This window comes from Equus quagga, chromosome 5 (genome assembly GCF_021613505.1).
Source record: "Equus quagga isolate Etosha38 chromosome 5, UCLA_HA_Equagga_1.0, whole genome shotgun sequence".
In the NCBI taxonomy this organism is placed as follows: domain Eukaryota; kingdom Metazoa; phylum Chordata; class Mammalia; order Perissodactyla; family Equidae; genus Equus; species Equus quagga.
The window spans coordinates 107,669,255-107,695,493 of NC_060271.1; the positions used below are offsets into that span (position 1 = coordinate 107,669,255).

Here is a 26,239-nt window from a genome sequence, read left to right on the forward strand (position 1 = left end):
AAGTCTCTATTTACAAGAGACTGGGAATCTTTATGCACAAGCAGAACTGCTTAGAACAAAGCCATGGCAGGGCTAGTTGGAGGCTGATCTCACTGTCTCTGTGTGGAATCTTCTCGGCTGTGCTACTCAGTGGACCAGAGGCTCTAGGAGCATCAGCAGTCTGCATGCTTGGCACAGCTCCTAACTCTCTCCATAGGCGCTGTCAGCACCAGCAAGGATATGGCTCTGTCCTCAAGAGCTCTGAGGGAAGCAGATGCTGATGGGAGGGGGGTGTTGGAGGAGATGGCAAGGCTGGGCAGAGAAATACGTTGAACAGGAATACTTGCTCAAGAAAAAACAAACCAACCAGCCTATAGTGGTAGGCTGGATAGTGGTATGTTGTACTGCCTTCGGTTTTGTGGAAATGAAAGTACATAAAGGTTAAATACATTTTTAAGGGTTCTTATTACAGAGTCAGAATTACAATCTGGAGCTTTACTGCTCCCGTTTCCGAGTTATCCATAGCAAGTGCAGTTATTTCTAAGGATGAATTTCCATGGATTAAAATATGCAACACATGGTTGTGCTGAGAGAGAACATGCCTTTAAGAAGTTCCAGAGGCTTCTGGAATGGAGCAGAGAATGGGTACAAGATAGAAGGTATAGTTGGCTACTGCCAGCATGGCCCATTGTGGTATCCAGAGTAGTGATGGCTGATGCGTAGTGCTTCTCCAGCAACAGGTGACCCTCCCTGCAAGCAATGTGGGCTCTGGATTTGAGAAGCAGACTACACTTAATACACTGGAGCAGCAATTACTTTATCTTCTGAGAGCTGCCATTGATGACACATCATGACAAGGAAGGAACTTGTGTTGCGGGATAGTCAGGCCAACCCTAAGGAGCTATTGGTATCATACACCCGGAGTTCCTCAGGCTGCTCCAGGAAAACAGAACTTAGTAATTCCAAGTGTGAACTCCGAGGTCTACCTGTGGGTTCAAAGCCTAGCTCTATTATTTTATAAGCTGGGTGGCCTTGGGCAAATTGTTTAATTTCTCTTGGCTTCAAGTTTCTTGGTTTAAAATGGAGATAGTGATAGATAGAGTTATTGTGAAGCTTAACTGAAAAAGTGTATACATAATATAAATATATTATCTTATGGTAATAGGAATTACCAGACACACGTAAGTATCTGGTAAATGTTAGATGTTATTATAAGTCTTAGTAGAGGATTCCAAGGATCTTCTCCTGTGACTTGAAAATCTGATTCTGGTATCTTAGGCTCTGTTGTTTCTCTTCCCTCCTAGAATGAGAGCTAAAGGAACAGCGTTGCAGCCAGAGTAGAAAGCTTACTCAAGTGACCACCTGGCAAGGGGAGGGGGCCCGGGATACATGTCTGGATCCCAGGGCTCTTGTGGGGGGCCTCACTGGGTTCTGCTGTGAGGTGGTTTGGCTAGTCTGGTCCCTGGGCACCTTGCACTCATCCATGGAGTCAGAGCTGACCTGCCTTTCCTTTGTTCTTTGGCATATCTAGGACCCAACACCCTTTTTTTGCTGATTCAGATCACATTGATGTGGCATACCTGTCTGAGTCTTGCCTACAACCTCCATCTGATTCCTGGCTTATGTTGAACACTCTGTACTCACAGTGATGACCTGTGGTTCCCAACTCAGCTAACTTCATAGTCCCAGGGTATATGTGGTCTCTTCAAGGCCCCAGCCAAGGGAAGCTCAGAAGGGATGACTAAGGCCCATACATCTAATCCCCTGCACCGTTGTTCCTATTCTGCTATGACCATTTCTTGAAGGAGCAAGGTCACTTTGTGGAGCCGGTCCCTCTCAGAGTTCCAGATGGTGGAGAGGGGCACAAACGCTCTCTGCTTTCTGCTTTCACTTCAGTCTAGCTAACATTGACTTCCTGCATCTAAGCCCTAAAGGGGCAGACCAGGACATACATACCCTTTGTCTCTGTATTCCTGTGTCCTCAGACCCAAAGGTGATAGGAACATGTGCAAGGTCAGAAGTAAAAGTGTCCCACAGTACCCAGCACCAACAGAATGTGTGTGAAGAGTCGAAGGAAAATAGTATTTGAAAACTATGGAGCCAGAAACTAGTCTATGAAAAATTCTTCTAATCCCTAGATGAGTAAAACTGTAAAAAGAGGATTTTGTCCTCATCAACAATGATTAAAAATGGAATTTCTATCCTGTTAAGGATCTATTGCAAAATGCAGCATATACAATTATAAATGCCTCATACATTTTCAATTCAGAGAGTATTTGAGATTAGTCACTGCAAAGAAAACTTGATATGCCCTGAAATCCGAAGCTCCTCCACAAAGGAGACCTGATAGGGATTTTCCCAAATCTGACAACAATCCTGAAAATTTACAAGACATCAACAATAAAATGTTATGAAGCTGAAAGAGACTTTTCTAAGCTATCAATAAATAAAAACTTTATTAACTATGCTAGAGGAAAAACTAAATTGTCTTTCTATTTTCTCTTCAGAAAATAATATCCCCATGGGGGCTGGCCTGGTGGCATAGTTGTTGGGTTCACACGCTCTGCTCTGGTGGCCTGGGGTTTGCAGGTTTGGATCCAGGACACAGACCTACACACCACTCATTAAGCCATGCTGCGGTGGTGTCCCACATATGGAATGGAGGAGGATTGGCACAGATGTTAGCTCAGGGCCAATCTCCCTCACCAAAAAAAACCCAAAAAAACAAAAAAAACCCAACCAACGGTCATTAAGAAAAAAAAGAAAATAATATTCCCAAATTGGTATAATACAAAGAGCCAATCAAAGACTGCAGTCAAAAGAGTCAGAAAAAAAGTATTAGAAAGGTATGCTAAGAAGTTAATCAATAAAAATATAATCTTTCTGTATGTTTGTGGTATGTTAGCATCATAAAATCTGTGACTTCTTTTCACATTCTAAATACTTTCACATCTAATTTTGATTTGTAATTTCTTTTCTTAAATAAGTCCCCCAAATTTATAGATGCTTTAAGGCCCCACAAATCCTGGATCTGCTCCTGATGGAAGCTGCATGGCCAGTAGTCTCATTTACAGTGGCCTCCAGTGGATATTTGGGCATACCTATGGGAACACATCCTGCAAGTGAATGCCATTTATTGTTTGTATTACTGTCAAATAAAGCAAAACAACCACAAAAAAATTAAGAGCCACTGCCTCTAGACAGCAGAAGCAAACATGTAACTTTACCAAAGAGTGACAACCACTCTCCTGAATTCAGTGTTTATTATTGCTATGTATTTGTTTACACTTTTACTCCATGTGTATGTTTATGCATTGGTATTACACTATGTGCATGTGTTCTGGTTATCTATTGCTGTATAACAAATTACTCGAAAACATATCTTCAAACAACAATCATTTCATTATGTCTTATGATGGCTCACCTTCTTGGAGGGTGATCAGGACAAGCTTGAAAGATAAATATTTGCCAGGCAGATCAGGTGGCAGTGGCATTACCTGCTGATATCTCAGCTTGAGCAAAGAATTGTTATGGGAAATAGAAAGAAGGAACTCACATTTTGAGCATTTACATTTGAAGACCGTCTCCAAGAAAATTGAGGGAGGGGAGAAATGGCGTGGGTCTAGGGGGAAGTGTTTGAGATGAGGCGCAGATTTAACAGCCGAAATATAATAATGAAACTACTCTAGTGTTTGCGAATCCAAGGATTAAATAGGTTACAACAAGGACAACTAATTCTAAGGGCATTGTCAAGGTGGAGTGTTTTGCCTGCCAACTAGCCAGCCAGGTTTTGAGAGTTTAGAATTAAGCTTGGGTGTGAGATAGAAAAACGATTTGGCTGCTCTCCAGTTACAAATAAAATAGTTGGTTGTAATAAGGCCAATGTAGATATTGTCTTAATCTTAAAAGAAGCTAAGATATGCAGTTCCTTCTGTGAAGCACAGATTTCCCACTGACTTCAAAGGCATTCCTGAGGGTAGGGGAGTGATGGCGAGGCCTTCAGGTGTGTCTGGATAAGCTCTCTGAGGTCGATGTCATTCACTGCCCTGTTGTCAGAGGAGTTGAAAGCACACAGCAATGTTTGCTTCAAGCTACAAGCGCATTTTCTGTATCTTGATGGCTATGTTCACTCCCTCCTCATTATTTTTGAAAAAGTGTTATAGAATACGATATAGTTCCTAAAGCGTTCCTGCCAGTGTCCTTTTGTATGCTGATCGTAATTTAAAAACCGGTTTCTATCTACTTTTCAAAATGTACTTAAGCAAGCCCAGTCCACGGATCTGGATTTTTGTTGCTCCCGTGACTAATCTATTTTAGTGACGACAAGATACCTGTGAATTCCACAGAAGTTGATCATTGAAGTAGATGCTCACATTGCATCTGGGAGCGAGCTTGTCATGGTGCTCGTGGGTGTCCTTGTCCTGGACTTTGAGTGGTGTTTCCTTCCCCTCCAGCTACCTGAAACAGTCTCCCAGCCATCCAGAAGCTGGTTCTAGCTACACAATGGTCTGTACAAATGGTGCTTATGATTATAGAGTTTTCAGTGCCTAGCCTGAAGACCAGCGTGTTATCTGGAGATACGCAGTGAAGGTGATAGACTCTGGAGGCAGACAGAACTGCATTTAAATCTCAGCTCCTCAATTCACTAGTCATGTGGCCTTGAACAAATTATGTAACCTTTTAGAGCCCCAGTTTCTCTTTCTGTAAAAGGGTAATGATGCCAATAACCCTTGCCTCATAGAGGTATTTTGTAGATTAAATGAAATGATGAGTAGGTATTAGTGTTATTAATTATGCTCCTGCTCTTCAGTCTCTTCTTAGAATAATCATCATGGCTATCACTTATTGTCATGTGCCATCCTCTGGTCTAAATACTTTACATTATTTGTAATCATCATGACAAAAATGCTGGGAAGAGACCTTTACTTTACAGCAGAGGAACCTGAGGGTCAGAGAGGTTAATTAACTTTTGCAAGGTCATAAAACCCAGTGGCAGAGCTGGGGTCTGAACTCCAAAGTTGGAGCTCCTTTTACTAAGTGACACTGATGCTCACATATCCCATTTCAAGTCATTACCTCTGAGGATGAATATGGTCATTATGGAAGGGTCATTATTTCCCTCTTGCATTCATGAGGGTCAGCTGACCCTTGCTCTAGAGAAAAATGAACACAATATTAAGCAGCAAGCCCAGGGGGAAACCCATCTGCCCACTGTGTTCCATATGGAGCAACTACCTTTCCAAATACCCACAATTCTCAAAATGAGACAAACATGGTTGTGTCAGAGGCATGCACCCATGTCCAGGCTCCTACAAATACTAGCCTCAAGGAACCCTTGATGTTCCTTTTTTTTTTTCTTCTCCTCCCCAAAGCCCCCCAGTACATAGTTGTATATTCTAGTTGTAGGTCCTTCTGGCTCTGCTGTGTGGGATGCCGCCTCAGCATGGCTGGATGAGCAGTGCCATGTCTGCACCCAGAATCTGAACCAGCAAAACCCTGGGCCACAAAAGTGGAGGGAGTACACTTAACCGCTCAGCTATGGGCCGGCCCTCTTCTTCTTGATTTGATCTTCTTTAGAGGATATAACCCAATGACCCTGGCTTGACAGCTTTGGATATAAATACAATTTTCCTGCCAATCAATAACCCAGGGCTCCTGGTCTTGTCCACATCTACTCCAGCAGGAACTTTGATTTCCCTGCAAAAACTTTCCTCTCTGGCCCCTTTCTCAAAATGTTTAATCCCAAAGAAAGCCCCAGATGTGGCAAATCAGTTTGTTAGCCACAGTCACCACGCAACTTCTGGGATTAATCAGTGGCCACTTCCCCTGCGAGGAGAGGAGCCTGCAGAGTCCACCAAGAGATGCCAGTGACTGGTTCGAGCTCACTGGCGCTCCAACAACTGCCAGACCCCAGGGCCAATTCCCAGTCTTGTTCTTCTTTTTTGTCAACTGGGCCCCGAAGCAACTCTGCCTGTGCCCAGAAATCCACATAGTCACAAGGAAATGGCTCATTCCTCTCCTGTCAGCCATTCTTGTACAAGAAAGCACATAGCCTTCACACAAAAAGCAACAGTTTGCAAATACGGTATAGCTTAAATTATACTTTTAGCAAACCCATCACTGAGAAGATAAGATCTACAGAGATGCAGTTTGCTCCTAACACAAACTTTTTATCATTTTAGCCACAGCAGTCTCCACCACCTTTTCTACTGTGGTCACTACTTTACTTGTGTTTACCTGTTCCCTATCCTAACCCCGCCCCCATCCATCTGATGTCCCCAAAATCAAGGGGCAGTTTCCGCTAGTGGATATCCAAATCCCTACCTCTTAAGGGGAAGAACATTCCTTCTATCTTACACCATTTTCATGAAGGTAAAAAGATTGTAGGGTCAGTTACTGTCAGTTCTCATACTCTTGGTACCCTGTGCTTTCCTTCCACAGAAGTCTCAGAAAGAAAGACTGGGCTCCCTGAGGTATGACAGCGGAAGGTTTTCTTTAGGGATCACTGGCTTTTCTCTTCTTTTAAATAAGGGTTTGACTCATGTTGATTCAGATGGAATAACCACAGACTAGGGTGGGCATGGGTGTGGGGGCCAAGATGCCCAGAACACCAAAAGGAGAAAGGTATATTGAAGGAAAGGAGAGGAAAGGAAAAGAAAGCACATGGGGGAGTAGACTAGATTGACAAGTAGAACTGGCTTCCTTGAAACTGAAGGCAAAGAGAGGAAAACCATAAAGGTCTATTACCTACAAGATGTTTTTGATCTTCCGAAAGAATGCCTGCACTAAACAGTGTAGGGTGAAATGACTTCTTAGGTGAACTTTACAGGTTGGTAAGGACTCAGGTAGCTTTCTTTGTTGACTATATCAACTTTAGTTTAGCAAATGGTCTATGCCATCCTGTTTGTAAACTGTTTATTTTTATGTGCCTTGGCAATTTTTTTCTTTTGTGAGAAGATTGGCCCTGAGCTAACCTCTGTGGCAATCTTCCTCTATTTTGTATGTGGGACACTGCAACAGTGCGGCATGATGCGTGATGTGTAAGTCCACACTTGGGATCTGAACCTGCAAACCCCGGGCCGCTGAAGCAGAGCACGTGAACTTAACCACTAGGCCACTGGGCTGGCCCCACCTTGGCAATTTTTTAGTGAGTAAATGATGGTGTATAAATCTTTATGGAATAATCCTTTTACAGCTTTTTTTCTTTTTTTGTCTTCTTTTTAAAATGCTGTATTCTTCAGGCCAATAATAAAACAGAAAATGTCCTGACAAAGTGAGCTTTCCAAACTGTACGTCCTAAGACATAAGGAGGATGCAATTAACCAGTTGATAAAGAATCTGCCACTAATATGAAGGAGGAGGGAGGGTAATCATTCTTGGGATTGTGGTGGTAGTTCAGGTCCCAGAACTAGAAGCTTAGTTACCCAAAGAATATTGCCAATAACGTGGAAATGGTTATTCTCTTAGGTTTATGTGACAACTGGAATAAACTCCTGTTTCTGTTTAAATATATTCGGATTGAGTCTGTGTTTTTTCTGTAAATCAGCTTAATTCTTCCTTTCTGACTTTGCAGGGAAATCAGGCAATTTCCAGAGCTCCTGTGAGGAGAAAGGAAAAGGGAGTGAGTAATTACTAGGAGGAGGAGGGGAAATGGGGAGGCAAGTTCTTCAATTCTCCTGTGGTAGAGAGACCTAAAGCATAGTGATGACACTTTCACAACCACACATCTGAACGCATGATTTCATACATCATGGGAGATGATGTATGAAATCAGAATCACCTGGAAAATTTAGACTGTATGGTTGGAGAATATGCTGAGGGTTTTCATTCTAACCCGTGCTAATATTTTCTAAGATTTCTTCCAGGAAGGAAGTCATAGACATTAGAATGTCTAACTTGAATCTTTCCTCCTGAAATCCAGGCCTCTTTTATCACAGAAATTTGTTAAAAATCCAAATGAGTCACTTGCCAAGTAATTTTTAAAAATAATATAGGCGATGTAGCAGCACTACAGAAAATTTGTAAAATTAGAGAATAAATATAACCCCATATCATCCTACCACCTTCCTTTGACGCATCTCCTTCCAGTTTTTTCCATGACCACACATGTTTTTACATGGTTGTACTCTACTTTTTTCCTACTTGACATTATAAAAATTTTCTTCTCTTGCTAAATTGTTACAGATGGTTATTTTTAATAACTGCACAGAAACACATGGAATGTAAGTTTTGATTGATCTTTGATCTAATCAAAGAGATATGATGTTTTGTCCTTTAAAAAAAAGTTTGTTTTTAAAATTAAAAACAAACCAACGAACCCTCATTTTGGAAATAATTTCAGACTTACAGAAAAGTTTTGAGAATAAGAATAAAACATAGATCACCTACAGATTCTTTCTCCAGATTCGCTATTAACATTTTGTCCCATTTGCTTATCATTTGGGTTCTCTCTCTCTCTCCCTTCTGTTTCTTTCTCTCTCTATATATAGCATTTTCCTAAACAATTTGAGGGGAAGTTGCATGCTTCCTGGTCCTGTACCCTAAAATGCTCCAGTATGTATTTTATATAAATAAGAACCTGCTCCTACGTAACCATAGTACAGTTATCGACTTCATATAATCTAATACTGATGGGATACTTTTATCTACCGTCCAGACTCCAATTTTGTCAGTTGACTCAGTAGTGTCCTTTATGGTATTTTCCCCTCCAGTACAGGATCCAGTCTAGAACCTCTCTTAGTCACCGTGTCTCTTGAGCCTCCTTTGGTCTAGAACATTTCCACAGCCTTTCTTTGTCTTTTACCACATTGATGTTTCTGAAGACTATGTCTCTCCCCCTTTTTTTTAATAGAATGTTTCTTGTTTTAGGTTTGTCTTAGGTTCCCTCTTGGTTAGGTTCATTCCAGACTGAAATACTACATATGTGATGTTGTGTCCCTCTCGGGTCATCACATCTAGAGGCATATGATGTCCATGTGCTTCCTCATTGGTGATGCTAATTAGAATCACCTGGTCAAGGTGTTGTCTGATTTCTACATGGCATGGTTTCTATTTTTCCCTTGCAGTTAATAAGCAAATGTGGGGAGAAACTTTAATACATGCACAGATTCTGCTCTTCATCAAATTTCCCCCCCCATAGATTTAACATCCATTGGTGATTCTTGTCTGAACCAATATTTGTTATCATGGTTGCAAATTGATGAATTTCCAACTCTAGCACTGCCTCCACATTTACCAGTCAACCTTTGGCATTCTACTGTAAATAAGAGTCCTCCCTTCCATCTGTATCTATCTATCTATCTATCTATCTATCTATCTATCTATCTACCTACCTATCTATCATCTATCGATCTATCATCTATTGATCTATTTATCTATCTAATTTATCATTGATATAGACTCATAGTTTCTTTTTTCCCAAAGATCTATAATTTATTATTCTTCTTAATTGTTTTGGTGCTCAAATTGTTCCAGATTTGGCCCGTGGGAGTCCTTCAAGCTGACTTCTGTATCTTTGTGACATACTTTATCATATTGAGTATCTCCTTAATTTCGGCTACAAAAATGATAATTATGGTTCAGCTTATATCCACCTTGCCCCGGCTCTGGAATCAGCCATTTCTCCAAGGATTCCTGCTTTCCTTCAGTAGGGAATGGTATTAGAGACCAAGACTGGGTATTAGGTATGATCAGTGCTACCTGGCTGTCTCTGCTTTGGACAGAGCTAGAAAATATATGCACGTGTATACATATATATGCATCTGTACCTATGCATACACATATACATGCATATTTACACTTGCATATACACACACATACATATTTTAGAAATCTTCCATCCATATCAATGCCTCCAATTTAATCAATCCCATAGGGTTTGTCTTGCCTTCCTCCTTTCCTTATTTGTATGTTCCTTCTTCCCCATTGAGAACCCTGGCCCTCAACAATACTAAGACATTTTCTCATGAGTTCAATTCTATAACACATATAAAGTAGGCTCAGAATTGCTTTGCTCATACCTTTACTAAAACAAACCTACTAAAAAGAGTTCAAGGCTTGTTTGCTGTTCTCCTCCCACCCTGACCAAGACTGAGAAATATTTATAGTCCCATGCTATGTTTGTTAATTACTTGGATTAGTTGCCTCCCTTTTTTTCCTTCTTCAGTGTGGTCATGTTATTCATTTAAATACTATTATGATTTTCTTTTTTACTATTGGCACCTGAGCTAACATCTGTTATCAATTTTTGCTTCTTCTTCTTCTTCTTCTCCCCAAAGCCCCCAGTACATGGTTGTATATTCTAGTTGTAGGTCATTCTGGTTGTGCTATGTGGGACACTGCCTCAGCATGGCCTGACGAGTGGTGCCATGTCCGCGCCCAGAATCAGAACCAGCAAAACCCCAGGCCACTGAAGTGGAGCACGTGAACTTAACCACTCAGCCATGGGGCCGGCCCCTGTTATGATTATTTACTTGGTTTGCTTTCAGTTTTGGTACCCCCTTCCAATCCTTGTTGTTAATTTTATTTTTTGATCTCTTAAACCAAAAGTCAATACTATACAAAAAGGTATACTCAGGGAAGTGTCATTCCATTCTGTATTTCCTCTACATTGTTCCTCCCCAGCTCCCACTCCTTGAAGAGCACTAAATTTGCTGTTTTCTGTTTAACCTATCTGAGTTTCTGTTTTGGACAGATAAGTGGATATATGCACGTTTTCTTGGTTTTCCCTCTCACACAAAAGTCAGCATATTACACATGCTCAGTTCATAGAGATCTTCCTCCTCTTCTTGTATAGCTACAAAGTGCTCCATCATGAGTATTATCAGTTTATTTCACCGATCACCTAAGCTTGGATATTTAGATAGTTTCCAAGATTTTGCAACTGTAAATAATGCTGCAGTGAATAACCTTGTGATAATGTATTTTTTTGGTATTATTGGAGTTGCACCTTCAGGGTTAATGCCCAGAAGTGAGATTGACAGGTCGAAGTGTAAATGCAAATGAAGTTTGTTGGATGTTGCCAAATTCCTCTCCATAGGAGTTATATCATTTTGCCATCTCGGTCAGACTGCAGTGTGTGAGAGTTCCTGTTTTCCCCCACATCCTTGCCAACAGAGTGTAATCGTAAGCTTTTGAAGTTTTGCCAACCTGATGGGTGAGAAATGGTGTCTCGGTGTTGTTTTAATTTACATTTCTCTTATTATGAGTGAAACGACATTTTTCTGTATGTTTAAGGTCCATATTTATGACTCTTTTTTGTGGATGAATTTTGCCTACTTACTAATAGGATTTAAAATTTTTTTAAAGTTGTTTAATTGGCAGGAATAGCCTTTAATACAATTTACACCAACTAAAGGCAGAATCCCAAAGTACTGCTGTGGACAAGCTGTGGATTCTGCCCTCCAAGAATTCACAGTCTCTAAACTGAGCACTATCACAGTGGCTATGAGCATATGGACCCAGATCGCCTGCTTTCAAATGCTAGCCCTGCCACTTAGGCAAGTTTTTAACATCTTGGTGCCTCAGTTTCTCCATCTATAAGACGAGAATAGCAATAACATTTACCTTTTAGGATTGTTTTAAGGATTAAATGACCTAACATATGTAAAGTACTTTGAACAGTGCCTGAAACATGGAACAATCCATAAATGGCTATTTTCCAGTCAAGAAAATGGCCTCAGTACATTGTTTGATTCGATCCTATAAGAATCTTGTTGTATAGTTAATTATAAAAAATGAGGACCTGGAAGTTTAGAAACATTAGGTGAATCAGTGGTAGCATAAGAATTGTAAGCCATTCATTCATGCATTTATTCATTCGTTTATTCCACAGATACTTTTTGAGGCCCTGTTATGTACTAGGTACTGGTCCAGGTATTTGAGATATACCTTGAACAAGACAGATCTTTGTTTCTTGTTGTGGAGAGATCTGCATGGGGTGTGGAAAGAGACAAAAACCAAGGAAACTAATCTTGTCTGCTTTGTCCATTACTTGTCTGTTCAGCACACACCAAAGTCTCAAAATTCATTTGTTACATGAAAGAATGAAGGAATAAATGGCAGAGTAGTGACAGATAAGTCTCGATACATAAGTAGGACCCAAATCATGAAAGGCATTGTCAACTATTCTGAAGAGTTTGGACTTTATCCTGAGCAGGGAAATCACATGAACAGATTTGCATCTAAGAAAACTCAAGCCAGAGGCTGGCTGGAGGACCCACAGGAGAAGGGTGAACAGCAGGGAGGTTGTTACAATAAATCTAGTGGGAGTTGATGGGGCCTGAATCAAGAGGGAGGCTGAGGAAATGGACCGGAGGTGAGCTGCAGAGAGATTTAGAAGTCAGAACTGACTCCACATTGGACTTGCCAGGTGTAGCTGGCAGTTTACTCTTTGATAGCCAAAATACTCATCTTTGCATGTTTCCCCATGCCCAGGACACCTTGCATAAAGCGGACTGTGGGCAGTATTAAATAGACGCGGCATAGGGAGATTATGAAAGGAAATCCATCATCAAGCAAGGTTTATGGCTTGGGGCTTAGGCTGCCCAGGGGCAGTGAACCAAGATGCAGGGAGTTAGGAAGTCCAGGAGGAGCTCCAAATCCCTTTCCATAAAGACAGAAAACAGATGAATAAATAGACAGCCCAACAAAACCCCTCTAGAATGGTGCCCTACAAGCTTCCATGACACCAATGCTTTTCTAGAGATCATGCAGGATGAAAGGCTGTGAATTTTAGACTTGAAACAAGACCTGAACAAGACAGCGATTTGGACACCTGGACACCTGCCTTGACCAGAGAAAAGGAATTTCTAATTGCAGCTCATAATACGGCAAAAAATCCAAAAGAATAGGGACCATGTTTCACAGAAGTCTCCACAGGCTGATACTTATTTTTAAAAGTGACCTAAACTTTCTACAGGATGTCACTGAATCCCCACAAGAAGGTTTATCACGTTAGGAAAGGTCCCACTACAATTCATTTTCTGATTAGGGTGCTTTCCAGCTTGCCCCTGCAAGGTGCTACAAGCAGGAGGGTAAGGGAATGCACAGTTAAGAAGATTGGGGGAGGGTCTCATAAGTAGACGGGAGCTGTTGCAATCAACCATAGGATGGTCTCTGGAGGGTAAGCAACATTAGGGACTTGTGCGAGGAAAGATCGAGAGGAAAAGCAGGGCACAAGCAATAGCTTGGTAGGAGGGTAGAGAAGGAGGAGAATAGCTGTGGAGGAGGAAGTGGTGATAAAAAGGCGAGAAGGAAAGGAGACCGAAAGCAACCTCGCGTGCAGGGCACGAGTCAACGATTATGGAAAAGAGCTGTCAAGAGAAGTGGGTTACTGAATTGGCAAGGAGGGACTTGGATTCTCTGGAGATCCCTTCTGCGTTTACGCAGCCCAGCCCAGTGCTAAGGGGGTGTGGTACTGAGCTCAGGGCGGAGGGTTTGAGACGGTAGCGGTTGGGGATGCGCCCCATTGCTCCCCGAAGAGGAAGGCCAGAAAACCCACGCGGCAGACACGCAGGCACGCCGGCAGGGCGGAGGCGGAGCGAGAGGGCTGATGGGCGGGGCGGGGGAGGGCGCGGGGAGGACGAGGAGGTGCTGGCTGCGGGCGGCGCTAGGACCCAACGGCGCTCCGCCGGCTCCCGGGAGGTTGATAAAGCGGCGGCGGCGTTTGACGTCAGCGGGGAGTTAATTTTAAATCGGTACAAGATGGCGGAGGGGGACGAGGCAGCGCCGAGGCAGCCGCCGCACCAGGGGTTGCGGCGCCGGCGGCGGACCAGCGACCCAAGCACCGGGGTTAACCACGTCTCGTCCACGACCTTCCTAGGTACGGGCCGGCGGGGCGGAGGCCGCAGGGCCCTGGCGAGGAGAGGGCGCGGGCCGCTTGCGCTCGCGGGCACCGGCCGCAGGCGGCGGGGTCGTCGTCCGCGCCTGGCTCGGCTCTCCCCCCGCCGCCGCGGCCGGCCGCCGGGCCTAGCCCCCGCCGCTCCCGTGCTGCCGCGGCGCGCGGCCTGAAAGGGCGGCCCCGGGGCCCCGGCTCCCGCAGCTGTCGGTGAACAGGCGGCACGCGCGTCTGCGCCCGGCCCGGCCCCCCGCCCGTCGCGTGGCTGCCGCCGTGTCCGCCCCGACCTGAGGGGGCGGCCTTGAGCTGGGGCCGCAGACCCGGGGCGCCCGGAGGTCGGCGGCGGCGCGACTCGGTCCTGGAGAGCTCCGGAGGCGGCAGGGCGACCTGTCACCAGGCGGGCACTCCCTGCTCTCTGTCCCCTCGCGGAAAGGGAGAAAGGGGTAACTTGGGCGTGATGGGCCCCGCGGAGGAGGAGGACGCGGAGCTCGCGGTGGGAGCAGCCACCTCGCTGCCAGGTCGGAAAGCTCTGCAGACACCCTTCCAGGCGGGAGCCGCAGTCCGCAGGCCGGGGCTGTGCGCGAGGGCTCGCGGTGCGGGGCCCCTCGGTCCTCTAGTCCATTCGCCCGGGTTGCGCGTGGTGAGCATGCAAGTCCAGGTTGAGTTGTCAAACTGGAGTTATGAGCCGTTTGCTAGTCACTCCGACGATAGTAAGGCCCGATCAGACTGAAAGTGTCTATGGTGGCAAGTGACCTGATCCCTCGCTCCCCGGTTTTGCTGAATGTAGGCTCTTACTGTACTTGCTCGAAAAGCACCACTGCCCCCTCAAAGACGCGTTTGCGTTGGCGGTGGAGTGTTGTGTGTCCCTTTCATTCATAACACCCCTATTTTTAGGAGTTTAGCATTTGATCTTTCATTGTGGTGTGAATTGAACGCATGAAATCTTGATTGAAAATTTTGATGGTACTTAAAGGCATAGAGTTTTTCAAAGGCTTCTGAATAGTGAAAGCTTACAGTTAGGTAAGTACAGCCATGCCATAGATAAAAGTTTACGCTAAATACCAAGTTGTGTTTGTCAGATTTCTCTTTCCATAATCTGGTAAAGGTTTTCTGAGACGAAATGTAAAATAATTTGATAAAATATTAATCATGAAGACTCACTTTAATAGAAAAGTTTGTGAAATATGCTTTGTCGTTCATGGTAACCCTTGGACGTGTTGAACATATGTCAGAGGTGATGACAGACTGGAGTTTTGCTAAGGGAAAAAGAGCAGGAAATGAAGCTTATTTTATTATTGTCTGCCAGCCAAAGCACTTGACAGAACTGTTTACATAGAAAAAATACTACCAGAGGAGAGAAGAGAGGTTTTGCTTTAGTCAGCTCTCTTCTTGTTGGAATTCTCAAGTAATTAGTTGTTTTGGAATGCTGATGGATGGATTAATTTAGCTCTTTTGGACCCTAGGGGTGTATGTGCTTTTTGATTTATATTTATATTTTAAGGTGACTCTTTTACATTAAGCCTTTTATGTACTTGCCTTATTAGGAGAAGCGTAACTTTTATGACTCAGTCATGGTTGTGAACAAGACTTTTATGCTGTGGCACGTTGAGAAGAGATGCGGTTCTTAAAACTTGGTAAATAGGGCTTACCATTTATTAAATGCTCTGTCTGCTACGCACAGGTTTTTGTCTTTTTTTTCTTCTGGGGTTAGCCCTTCACTTGATAGCCATTTCCTATCCAATGATTACCTAAAATAGCCCCTCTCTCTGCTAATTTGCTCTGAGTCACTGATTAGTACATTAAAAACCAAATAAACTTCTTAAGATTTGTGTTTAAAGTAAGAACAAACAGACTGAATGAGTAGGGACTCATCTGTTTTGGCTGTGGAGAAACTAGTCTCCCTCTCCTGTCGAGATGAGTGGAGTTGAAGAGCTGAGTGGGGCTGAGTCAGCTGCCACTCTAGTAGTTTAGTCTTAGTACGATGCTTTGTGTCACCTTTAAGAGAAATGCTTACTCTTTTTAGGAATGTAGGATCTTTATAAAACACTTTTGCACTCTTATATTTTAATGACTTTGTAGGACGATAAGAATCTGTGCATGTGATTAAATCTATTTAGTAAAGTGTTTTCGGATCCTTTGAAGTTCTTTGGGAAAGAAGGAGCTGCCTTAGAGTAAAGAGGTATTTATTTTAGGGAAAATAAACCATAAGTTATAATAGGATTCTGGCCTTAAATCGAGTGCATATATTTTGGGATTCGTTTTTAGTTTGCAACTGTTTTAACTTTGCGATAAAGTTTTTGAATATTCACGAGTGAAAGTAACTTTCTTGAAATTGTTAGACCTTTTCCAAAATTGTGTCTTTTCCATCCGTCTGATATTAAGCAGCTGCTAAGAGCGCCTGGAAGACTGTCACTAGTTTGATGCTGTAGTTCAAGACATATATTTTTTTTTTCCAAGACATATTTTTAAAATCGCGAGACTTAGCAGCAAGATGCATTTTACAAAATTGTTTATGCTCAATTGGAAGACCTATTTGATACACACTATTGTAACCAAAGCTGTTTGGCAGGTTCTCAAACTCAAGAGCCAGAAGTGTAAAGGATGGGAATAGAAGTTCAACTTTTTTGTAATGGTGATTTACAGCCCTACTGGAGGAGGTTTTCTCCAGAGTGGGTGCAGGAAAACAGCTTTCTTTTTTTTTTTCCTTTTTAAAAGTGGAATGGTATTCTGATTGCATAGCCATTTTGGGTTTTCAGAGTCCAGGTATGTTATTTATTTTCTTGGGCATTATTTAGCTTAAGAAAGATAGATGTGAACGTAGAATAACTGAACTTGATCCTCCAGTGAATTCATTCTTATGTTTGTTCCTTCTATCCTTTACTCTTCCTCACCACCCATGATACAGAAGAATGGTCGAGGGTTTCCTCTATAGCTTTAAAAATGGGTAGCCGGAAAAAACACCAACCTGAAAATATGATGGCAATAGGATAATACTTGACACTTTATAAAGCACTTTAAATATCTTGCTTTGATTTTATTTCTTAAAACCTTCCTGTGAGGGAATTAAGTTATTCCCATTGGAGGGAGTGATTGTGACTTGTCTAGAGGCACAGAAACTGCAGAGAGGCACTCTTACTGCTCCTTACCAGACTTGGAGGAGGGTAGGGGTCTTTCTTCATTGAAAATTATCACATATAATTAGAGATGACTGGGTAAAACTTTGTGGAATGAATAAAGTCTGAAATCATACTAATGAGAAGATGGACCAGTTAAAAAGTAAAGATGGGGCAAGTCAGCGAGTGGGAAATTTTAAAGTAGTAAGGGAAGAGGTAGATATTGTAGAAAGAACTAGGAGAATTAATGAAGTAGAACAATTTTGCTTGTTATGGACATTGAGAAGCATAAAGTGTTCAGAAGTGCAACGCCAAGATAACTATTTTACAGATGATTTTTCAAATTATTGGTAAACATATCTCTTTGTGTTTACATGTACATCTATTTGCTAAACTTTTTTTTCTTCTTTTAAAGATTTTATTTTTCCTTTTTCTCCCAAAGCCCCCTGGTATATAGTTGTGTATTTTTAGTGGTGGGTCCTTCTAGTTGTGGCATGTGGGAGGCCCCCTCAGCGTGGCTTGATGAGCTGTGCCATGTCCGTGTCTAGGATTCGAACTGGCGAGACCCTGGGCCACCGAAGCGGAGCGTGTGAACTTAACCACTCGGCCACGGGGCCGGTCCCCTATTTGCTAAACTTTTGTAGATTTTGTAAAAATGGGTGTATTTAAGTAGCCACTCTGACTACTTACTCTGGGGCAAACAGCTATAAGGTATTGGTTTTATGGGCAGACGATATTTATTAGAAACAACTGTTAAGTCATGAAAGACTAATTTATGCGTTCTCTATTTTCCCAGGGAGATAGTAGGCATTTCTGACTGACTTTGGGTTTAGCCTTCTGGCCAGTACAAGTAGAATCTAGGGGATTCTTTTGCTAAGTACCAGCTTAATAAAAATTATTCATACAACTTGTATTTCTATGATTGGCATCAAAATAACGGGTAACTCTTAATAACTTGGTGAAACGTGTAACTGATGAAGATGCTTATCTAGGATCTCTAGTACATTTCATCTTTTTATTGCATGATACTTTGATTATGGGGGCAGTGTTTCTTTAATCATAGAGAAGCAAGATAGTGTAGTGGAAGAAGAACGAGAAATCAAAAGCTAAGTGACTTCTCTTAAATTCTGAGCCTGAAGCCCCTCACATACAGTAGTGATAATAATCCCATAACAGGGCTCTTGTGGGAAACAGATGATAGGGTACAAACGTTCTGTAAATTGTAAAACTGTGTTTAAGACACAGTAATATACATGTAAGAATATGTCAGTTTGACTGCTTGTACTAGTAGACATATATTTGCAATCAGGAAGTCTCTTCTAATGTTTTTTCCTGTAATGTGGACAAAGGTTTAGTTTGGGCAAGGGTGGTGAGTAGATTTTTAACTTTATCTGTAAAATGCTCGTAATGTGTTCATGATTTAAGTTGTGAGTACTAAATGTGACAAAAGTGCTTAAGGCAGTTGCAAACATTCTGTTGATGGTAGTTATTACTATAGTGTGTGGTTATTTAAGATGAGTCTTTGAACTAAGATTAATTTTTTTTTTTTTTGAGGAAGATTAGCCCTGAGCTAACATCAGCTGCCAATCCTCCTCTTTTTGCTGAGGAAGACTGGCCCTGAGCTAACATCCGTGCCCATCTTCCTCCACTTTATATGTGGGATGCCTGCCACAGCATGGCTTGACAAGCGGTGCTGTGTCTGCACCCATGATCCAAAGCGGTGAACCCTGGGCTGCCGAAGTGGAACATGCGAACTTAACTGCTGTGCCACCGAGCTGGCCCTAAGATTAATTTTTAACATAAGTCTCTTGAAAGCTTTCGTTCAGTTTTTATAAGGTAAAATATGTTCATGCTTCTCAGCTATCTTCATTTTAATAAACTTGTATTTTAGAGAATCAGTCGTGGCAAAATCGTCTTCTGAAATTATTTTCATTACAGGATTCAATATGGATTAATTTCTTAGTTAAGGCCATGGCAGTTTACAAGTAGGGTGCATTGGCTTTTCAAACAGTAGATGTGCAAAATCTCACTTGGGTCTCTTATGCACAAGAATGCCTACGGGGCCAGCCTGGTGGCGTCGTGGTTGGGTTCATGTGCTGGGCTTAGCGGCCCCAGGGTTCATGGTGTTTGGATCCTGGGTGTGGACCTACACACCACTCATCAAGCCATGCTGTGATGGCATCTCACATACAAAAAATAGAGGAAGATTGGCATGGATGTTAGCTTAGGGCCAAACTTCCTCACCAACAATAGGGAAGAAAAATGCCTAAAAAACGATTGACTTGAAACCATACTAATTGTGAATCCCATAAAAAGCTTTTTTCTCCCTTAATGTAATCATTTATGGGCCGCCGAAGTGGAATGTGTGAACTTAACCACTGCGCCACCGGGCCGGCCCCAAGGAACTCTTTAAAGGAGGTGAAATTAGCGCATTAAACAAGCTGCTCTTTTCATATTTGAATAAATGGGTTTATGAGATATTAGAAGTTGGATTAAGTTCACTTTTATCAGAATACGAGGAGGAGTTGATTTTGAATAAGTCGGAGAGATTTTGACATGAAAATGGCGAGATTCATAGATTTTTTTGAAGACAGTTATTAATCACATCTTCAGAAGTCACTCTTTTGTTTTCATCAGCACTTTAATTTTTAAAAAGATATGACAATACGAACTGGCTGTCTGAAGTTTTTGTTTAGAATTGAGAGGCTTTTTACCGCAGGAAAATGGCAGTGCACTTGGATATTGTTTCTCAAAAAATTCTGAAGTAGGCTAGAAGTTCTCAGGAAGGTTGAGCAATGTGCCTGATGCCAAATGTCTTACAACTCGATATTAAGGTAGAAATTTACTGTCTTTAAGTTATGGCTAAACTTGTGATTGAACAGAGCTTGTCATCACAGCTCTTAACCTAATACGAGTGATATGGTAATTCATAGTTTGTCATAAAAGTTTTAATTTTTTTAAATTTCAAAAGCAATAAATCTTTGTAGATGCTTTGGAAAATACAAATGAAATAAAAAAGAAGAAAGTAAAAATCATACCAATAGTGGTAACCACTGTGAACATTTTAATATACATCTTTTAATACATATCCTTTTTTTTTTTTTTAAAGATTTTGTTTTTTCCTTTTTTCTCCCCAAAGCCCCCTGGTACATAGTTGTATATTCTTAGTTGTGGGTTCTTCTAGTTTTGGCATGTGGGACGCTGCCTCAGCGTGGTTTGATGAGCAGTGCCATGTCTGCGCCCAGGATTCAAACTAATGAAACACTGGGCCGCCTGCGGCGGAGCGCGCGAACTTAACCACTTGGCCACGGGGCCAGCCCCCCATACATATCCTTTTTTAAATGCATAATTTAATTTTTCCTAAATTAAGACCTTAGTGTAATTTTATAATTTCCTTTTTCATTTCATATTGTATTTCACTATGTGATTAAATAATCTCTACAAATGCTTTTTAAATTGACATCGTAGTACTATTTAACTAACCCTCCTTTTGGATATGTGGTTATTTCTTGTGAGTAATGCTGGCCAACTGTCTTTTTAGATAAATCTTGACCTTCAGGATAAGGTCTCAAATTTCTGGGTCAAATGACTTGTACATTTTCAAGAGTGAAGACACACAGCCAATCTGTTCAGGAAGATTGTATCCATTTATTCTGTCTCTGTAAGGTTAGGTTTGTGTTAGTTTACAAATACCTTTGTTCACAAGTGGATGTTGTTATTTAAAAAATAAATGCCAACGCTTAGGTGAAAATGGAGATCTTACTGTTTCATTTGCATTTCTTTGATTACAGTTGATGTTGAAATTTTGGTGCAGTAACTGAGTGTGATGACCATCTCTCAGTGTTTCTTACTGTTTTGTAAAAGCTGTTTTGCATACTAGACATTTTTTCATATTCGCTTTTCAATTTGTGGGGTTTTTTTAGAATAGTATGTTTAAAAAAAACATTTAAAATGGTTCCATGTGAGTGTTTTTCTTAAATAAACTGGCAACTTTTCAACTTAACTTAGTGCTAGTTTCTCCTGAATCTTTAGGTACACTAGTGGAATATTCTTTTTGTTTTTTTTTACTGTTTGAAATTGTTTGTGAGACATTGGTCATTTATTCCTGTCTCTTTCTAATGCCAGAGTGTGGGCATCTGCTTCAGTGCACTGAAACTCCAAGAAGCTCCAAGCCTAGGAGCTGGGTTCACATCCCCACCACCACCAAGCTTCAGCTTCCTGAACTAAAAAAAAACCTACTTTAGAAGCTTAAGGTTAAAAGATAATGTGTTAAAAACACTTGGCTTATACTGAGTGTACAAAGAAAGTTATCGTTCTCTTCAGGGCGAAGGAGAACCTAAAGGGGCTGGGATTAGTTTTCTTTCAGGAGTAAAGAGGTGGAGTAGGGTAGGCAGAGAGAGGACCATACTTAGAAAAAGAACTAGCTTTTTTCCCTTGATATTATCCATTGTCATTTTGAGCATCTACCTTATAAAGGGCTTTTCAGTTGCTTGTAATGAATACCTACACAAAAAAGTGTAGAACAGATCCCTGTTCTAAGCTTTCATGTAGATGGGAGATCAGATAGACTCTCTGCATATTTGTGAGTGAAATTTATCATTAAGTTTATAATTTCAGAAGTAGAAATTGCTTTGTACTGTCCTTGAGGAAGACTTCATGGTGGAGGATGGTCTTTGTCAGGCCTTGAGGAATGGGTGGGTCTTAGAGAGCAGAGTGAAGGATATACCACTTCGTTGGAGATAAAAAGATAGGCAGTATGTGGATGAGCTTTTTACAAAGTAGTTTAAGCACTTGTCCCTGCTTTCCAAGAATTTTTCTAAAAGGGGTGCTTAAAAGGTATTTTAAAAGCAATTAGATAGTGGCAACTGAAAGATCAAATGGTGTTAGAGCATGTTTAATAAAAAAGGATTATGGGAGGCTGGCCTAATGGTGTAGTGGTTAAGTTTGTGCACTCTGTTTCGGCGCCCAGGGTTCGCAGGTTGGGATCTTGGGCATGAATCTACATGGTTCATCAAGCCATGCTGAGGTGGTGTCCCACGTATAGGATAAAGGAAGATTGGCACAGATGTTGACTCAGGGACAATCTTCCTCAAGCAAAAAAGAGGATGATTGGCAACAGATGTTAGCTCCAGGCCAGTCTTCCTCACCAAAAAAAAAGGGGGGGGGGTGGAATATGGGCTGTTTTTCTGTAGCCAAGTAGAGCAAAGAATTGATTTAAATAACTGGATAATTCCTGGAAAAACCATCTGAATAACCCCAAATCTGACTTCTTAAAAACTTTGGAGATGTGTCTCCCTTTCCCCTATTTTTGAGCATGTGTATTATCTAGCACAAGGAATCTTGACGTATACTCTAAAATTGCCAAACTAGAGAAAGGATGAAAGGAGAGTAGAGTGAGAACCTCTGACTTATTGTCTCTTTTGTCTTTTCAAATTAGTCACATTTTATCTAACTGGAAGGATGTTTATTTGTCTGTTTTTGGCGCTATTCCCTTCTTTTTACGGCTGCTGTCTTAGTAGGAATTTTGCCTGTATTGAGCTAAGTTTGAGTGTATACTTTTTTAAAACTGCTACTATAACGAGTCATCTAAGGTAAAGAGTTGTGGCAACATGGAACTTAATGTCTTATTGCCAGAGTCTCGTTAGATTTGTATTTGAGATTTGTCATGAAAACCCTATTCTAAATTTAAGCTTGGGTCCCTGTGTGTGTGTTTTTTTTAAATGACTCCTTTGCTAACTGGCTATCTCAAATTCCAGTAGCTCTTCTATAGGTTTAATATCTTTTAGCCTTCTTTTAGCTTTAATTGTTGGGCCAAAAAGGGAATGAAACCTACTCTGGTTTTGATGGATTCCTGATTCCTGTGTTACAAAATCTTGGAGTCACTGTACCAAAAATACCTTCAGAAATGGAAATTTAGGGGCCAGCCCCAGTGGCCTAGTGGTTAAGTTCAGCATGCCCTGCTTTGACAGCCCCAGTTCAGTTCCCACACCACAAGTCTATCAGTGGCTGTGCTGTGGTGGCAGCTCACATACAAAATAGAAGATTGGCAACAGATGTTAGCTCAGGGTGACTCTTGCTCAGCAAAAAAAAAAAAATAAAGGAACAAAGAGGAAAGTTGAAATGTAGCTCATTGTCACTTTATAAAGACTTAAATATGGCATAGTTTAGTGTTATTGGTTGCCTAAACCAAAGAAGGGTGTTAAAGAACTAGCTAGCTCTTGCATGCATTGCTTTTCAGTTTTGCTGTTACCTCCTGACTTTAGGTTTCTCATCTTAGGCTCTTCCAGTTGCCTTATATCTGATTTCCCTGTTTTTAGGCTCTCATTACACTTCCTACTCACTCATCACTTTCAGTTTATCTCTGCAACACAGCTTTGATCCTATCACTCTTTTGCTTCAAAATCGTTTGTGACTCTCCTTAGGATAATGCCCAGATTCTTAGCCTAACTTTTAGTTAGCCTTGATGTGATTTTCAGGGCTCAGAGAGATGCAGTCTTCTCCAGGTGTCTTCATTGATAACCCTAGTTTGAAAAATCCAGTATAGCACTTTCTTTATACTGTGTTCTTGTACTTGTTTGTGTTAGAACCTTGAGAGTAAGGACTATTAGCAAATTGTACTTCTCTAGTATCTAGCGTAGTGTCTTGCTCTCTACTAGCTTGAAGTAGGTAGGGTGGGGGACCTTCCTCAGTTATTCATGACACATTCTGTAGATGTCCTGAACATTGTTGGAGTCAATGAATATGAAACAAGAGATGCACATTTATTTACATATAAATATATGTGCATATCTTACCAAAGATGCATTTTTATTGCATCTTATATTTTATTTTATTGCATCTTATGTTTTAAAAGTCTGTAGTTCGCTCTTCTAGAAAGTTTATGCAGAAAAACAGTTGCTTCCCAAATGCTGGGGGACTGTGTAGATGACTTGCTGACTGCTGTATAGATGATTAAGTTTTGATGGAAATTTTTGGAAAAAGTAAAAGGAAAAATAGCTGTATGCCATGATTTGTTATAAAGATGAGGAAACCCCTCTGCTTTTTTAAAAAGCAATTTGTATCCTTGGTAACTTTCTCTCACCTTTCTAGAAATCTTGAGCGCATAAGAATTCAGCTCTAAGTTTATTCAACAAACATGCTTATTTGGTATAGTTGGAAGATGATGGATTTGACAGTTACAAAGGCCTAGGTGTGCATCCTGATTTGATTACTTATGAAATGTGTGTCCTTGCAGATTGCTTAATCTGAGCCTCAGTGTCCTCCTTTATACAGTCAGGGAAGCTCATAGCTACCCCACACAGTGATTTTTGAGGATTAGAGATATTGTATAGTATTAACATAGACACTGTAAATAAGTGTTTTTCCCTCTTCTATAGTAAAAGGTAGAACACTTAAAATTACTTCAAACAGTAAATTATTTCCAGGAATGAGAAGTTACCAGTAATGTTTTCACCTTGTCTTCCAGATAGCCACCATTTTGAGTTCTCTTCTCAAATGTCTCATTAGAAAAGCCCTGCCTGACCGTTCTTTTTTCTCTTTCTTTTGTGAGGAAGGTTGGCCCTGAGCTAACGTCTGTGCCAATCTTCCTCTATTTTATGTGGGATGCCACCACAGTGTGGCAGTGTGGCTTGACGAGCAGTGCTAGCTCTGCGTCTGGGCTCCACACCTGTGAACCCTGGGCTGCTGAAGCAGAGTGTGCAAACTTAACCACTGTGCCACCGGGCTGGCCCCCAAGAAACCCTGCCTGACTGTTGTTTTATAAAATGGCAACCTCTGCTTCCATTTCCCTTAAGCTGCTTTATTTTTCTCCATAGCACTTAACACCAGCTGATGTCACGTGTTTTCTATTTCCTCACCTTTAGGATGTAATAAACTCCTAAAGGTGGGATTTTTTGTTGTTGTCATTTAATTTGTTCACTACTGAATCTGCTGTTCTTAGAACCTTGTTGTAGGTGTTCGGTGAATATTTATTGAAGGAATAAAGGATTAAGCGCCCTCACTTCTACTCCTTTCACTTTCTGCATTAGAATAACCTTGGTAGTTGTTAGTGGGGTGCTTGTTTCAAATGTAGATTCCTGGACCTCATACCTGATTACCTGAGTCCACTCTGGAGGTGAAGTCCAAGAATATGTATTCCAAACAAGCCACTCAAGTGGTTCTTAAGCTTTAGTGGGCATGAGACTCACTGTTTTATGGTGTGGCTGTGGCTAATTAAATATTGACAGTATAACTCAGTTGTAGACCCATGTATAATTAAATTACAGATGGAGTGACCATTCTGTAGCAGAGTTTTTTTTCTATTGATCTGTCAAGGAAGAGTTATGTGTGTCTGTAGGTTTGATTATTTTGGTTACTCTAGTTTTTGTCCAAAAACCCAGTTTAGTCCAGAACTTTTAGGATCTAGAAGTCTCAAATACTAGATGTTTATCAGTCTACCTCTCAAACAAGATCAAACCCTTTTTACTCACGTATAATCTGTACTTGTCATTTTTTACTCATAAGAATAGATGAGCTGATATCAGGGATTTATTTTAAGCAGTAAGCATCATTCAAGTATATGGACTGATTTGAGTCTCCTTTCTGTGGGTATACCACTGGGGAACAATGATTGATCTTTATAAGAATTCCCCTGTAACACTGAAAGGCAGTTTGGTATAGAAGAAGCAGCACGGGATACGGGATTAATATAAACACCTAGGTAGAAATCTTGATGCTTATACTACTTTTTACCTGTAGAATCTTGAAGAATTTTTTTTTTTTTAAACTTCTTTAAATGTCCACATTTCCTCTCTCGGAAATAGGGATAATTGCTAAGTCACTCGTTTGTTGAGAGGATTCCTATCACAGTGCCTGGCATAAAGTCATAGAGTCATTCAATCAATATAAATTCCTTTCCTTGTGGAAGTAAATTCTGAAGCAACTTAAAATGCTTCAGTAAAAACAATTGTAACATATTTGGAACTTACAAAAAGAATAGAGAAAAATATAATGGTTGCCCAAGTGCCCATTTCATAGATCTGATACATAATATTTGCCATGTTTGTTTTGAATCCTTTTTTTTTAGGACATAGAATGTTACTCTACAGTCGAAGGGTTCTCCCAGTGTCTTTCTCTTCCTGTCATCCTTCCTCCACAGTTATATACCTGTCTTACAGTTGGTGAAATGTTTCCTGTTTTTTTTTTAAAGACTTTATTTTTCTTTTTCTCCCCAAATTCCCCTGGTACATAGTTGTGGGTCCTTCTAGTTGTGTCATGTGGGACGCCACCTCAGCATGGCCTGATGAGTGGTACCATGTCTGCGCCCAGGATT

General features: G+C 41.2%; 1 protein-coding gene across 2 annotated transcripts in view; it reads left to right on the top strand.

Moving 5' to 3' along the window:
* The first annotated feature begins 13,649 nt into the window (after window positions 1-13,649).
* ATL2 (atlastin GTPase 2) overlaps window positions 13,650-26,239 on the top strand; it is a 64,314-nt gene continuing 51,724 nt past the window's right edge. Inside the window, exon 1 of one of the 2 annotated variants that reach the window (XM_046660988.1) lies at window positions 13,650-13,801. In XM_046660988.1, the coding sequence (XP_046516944.1) occupies window positions 13,684-13,801 (118 nt within the window). In that variant the 5' untranslated portion in view covers window positions 13,650-13,683. Of the gene's footprint in view, window positions 13,802-14,046; window positions 14,335-26,239 lie in introns of those variants that run through there. The other variant, XM_046660989.1, reaches the window with a different exon arrangement.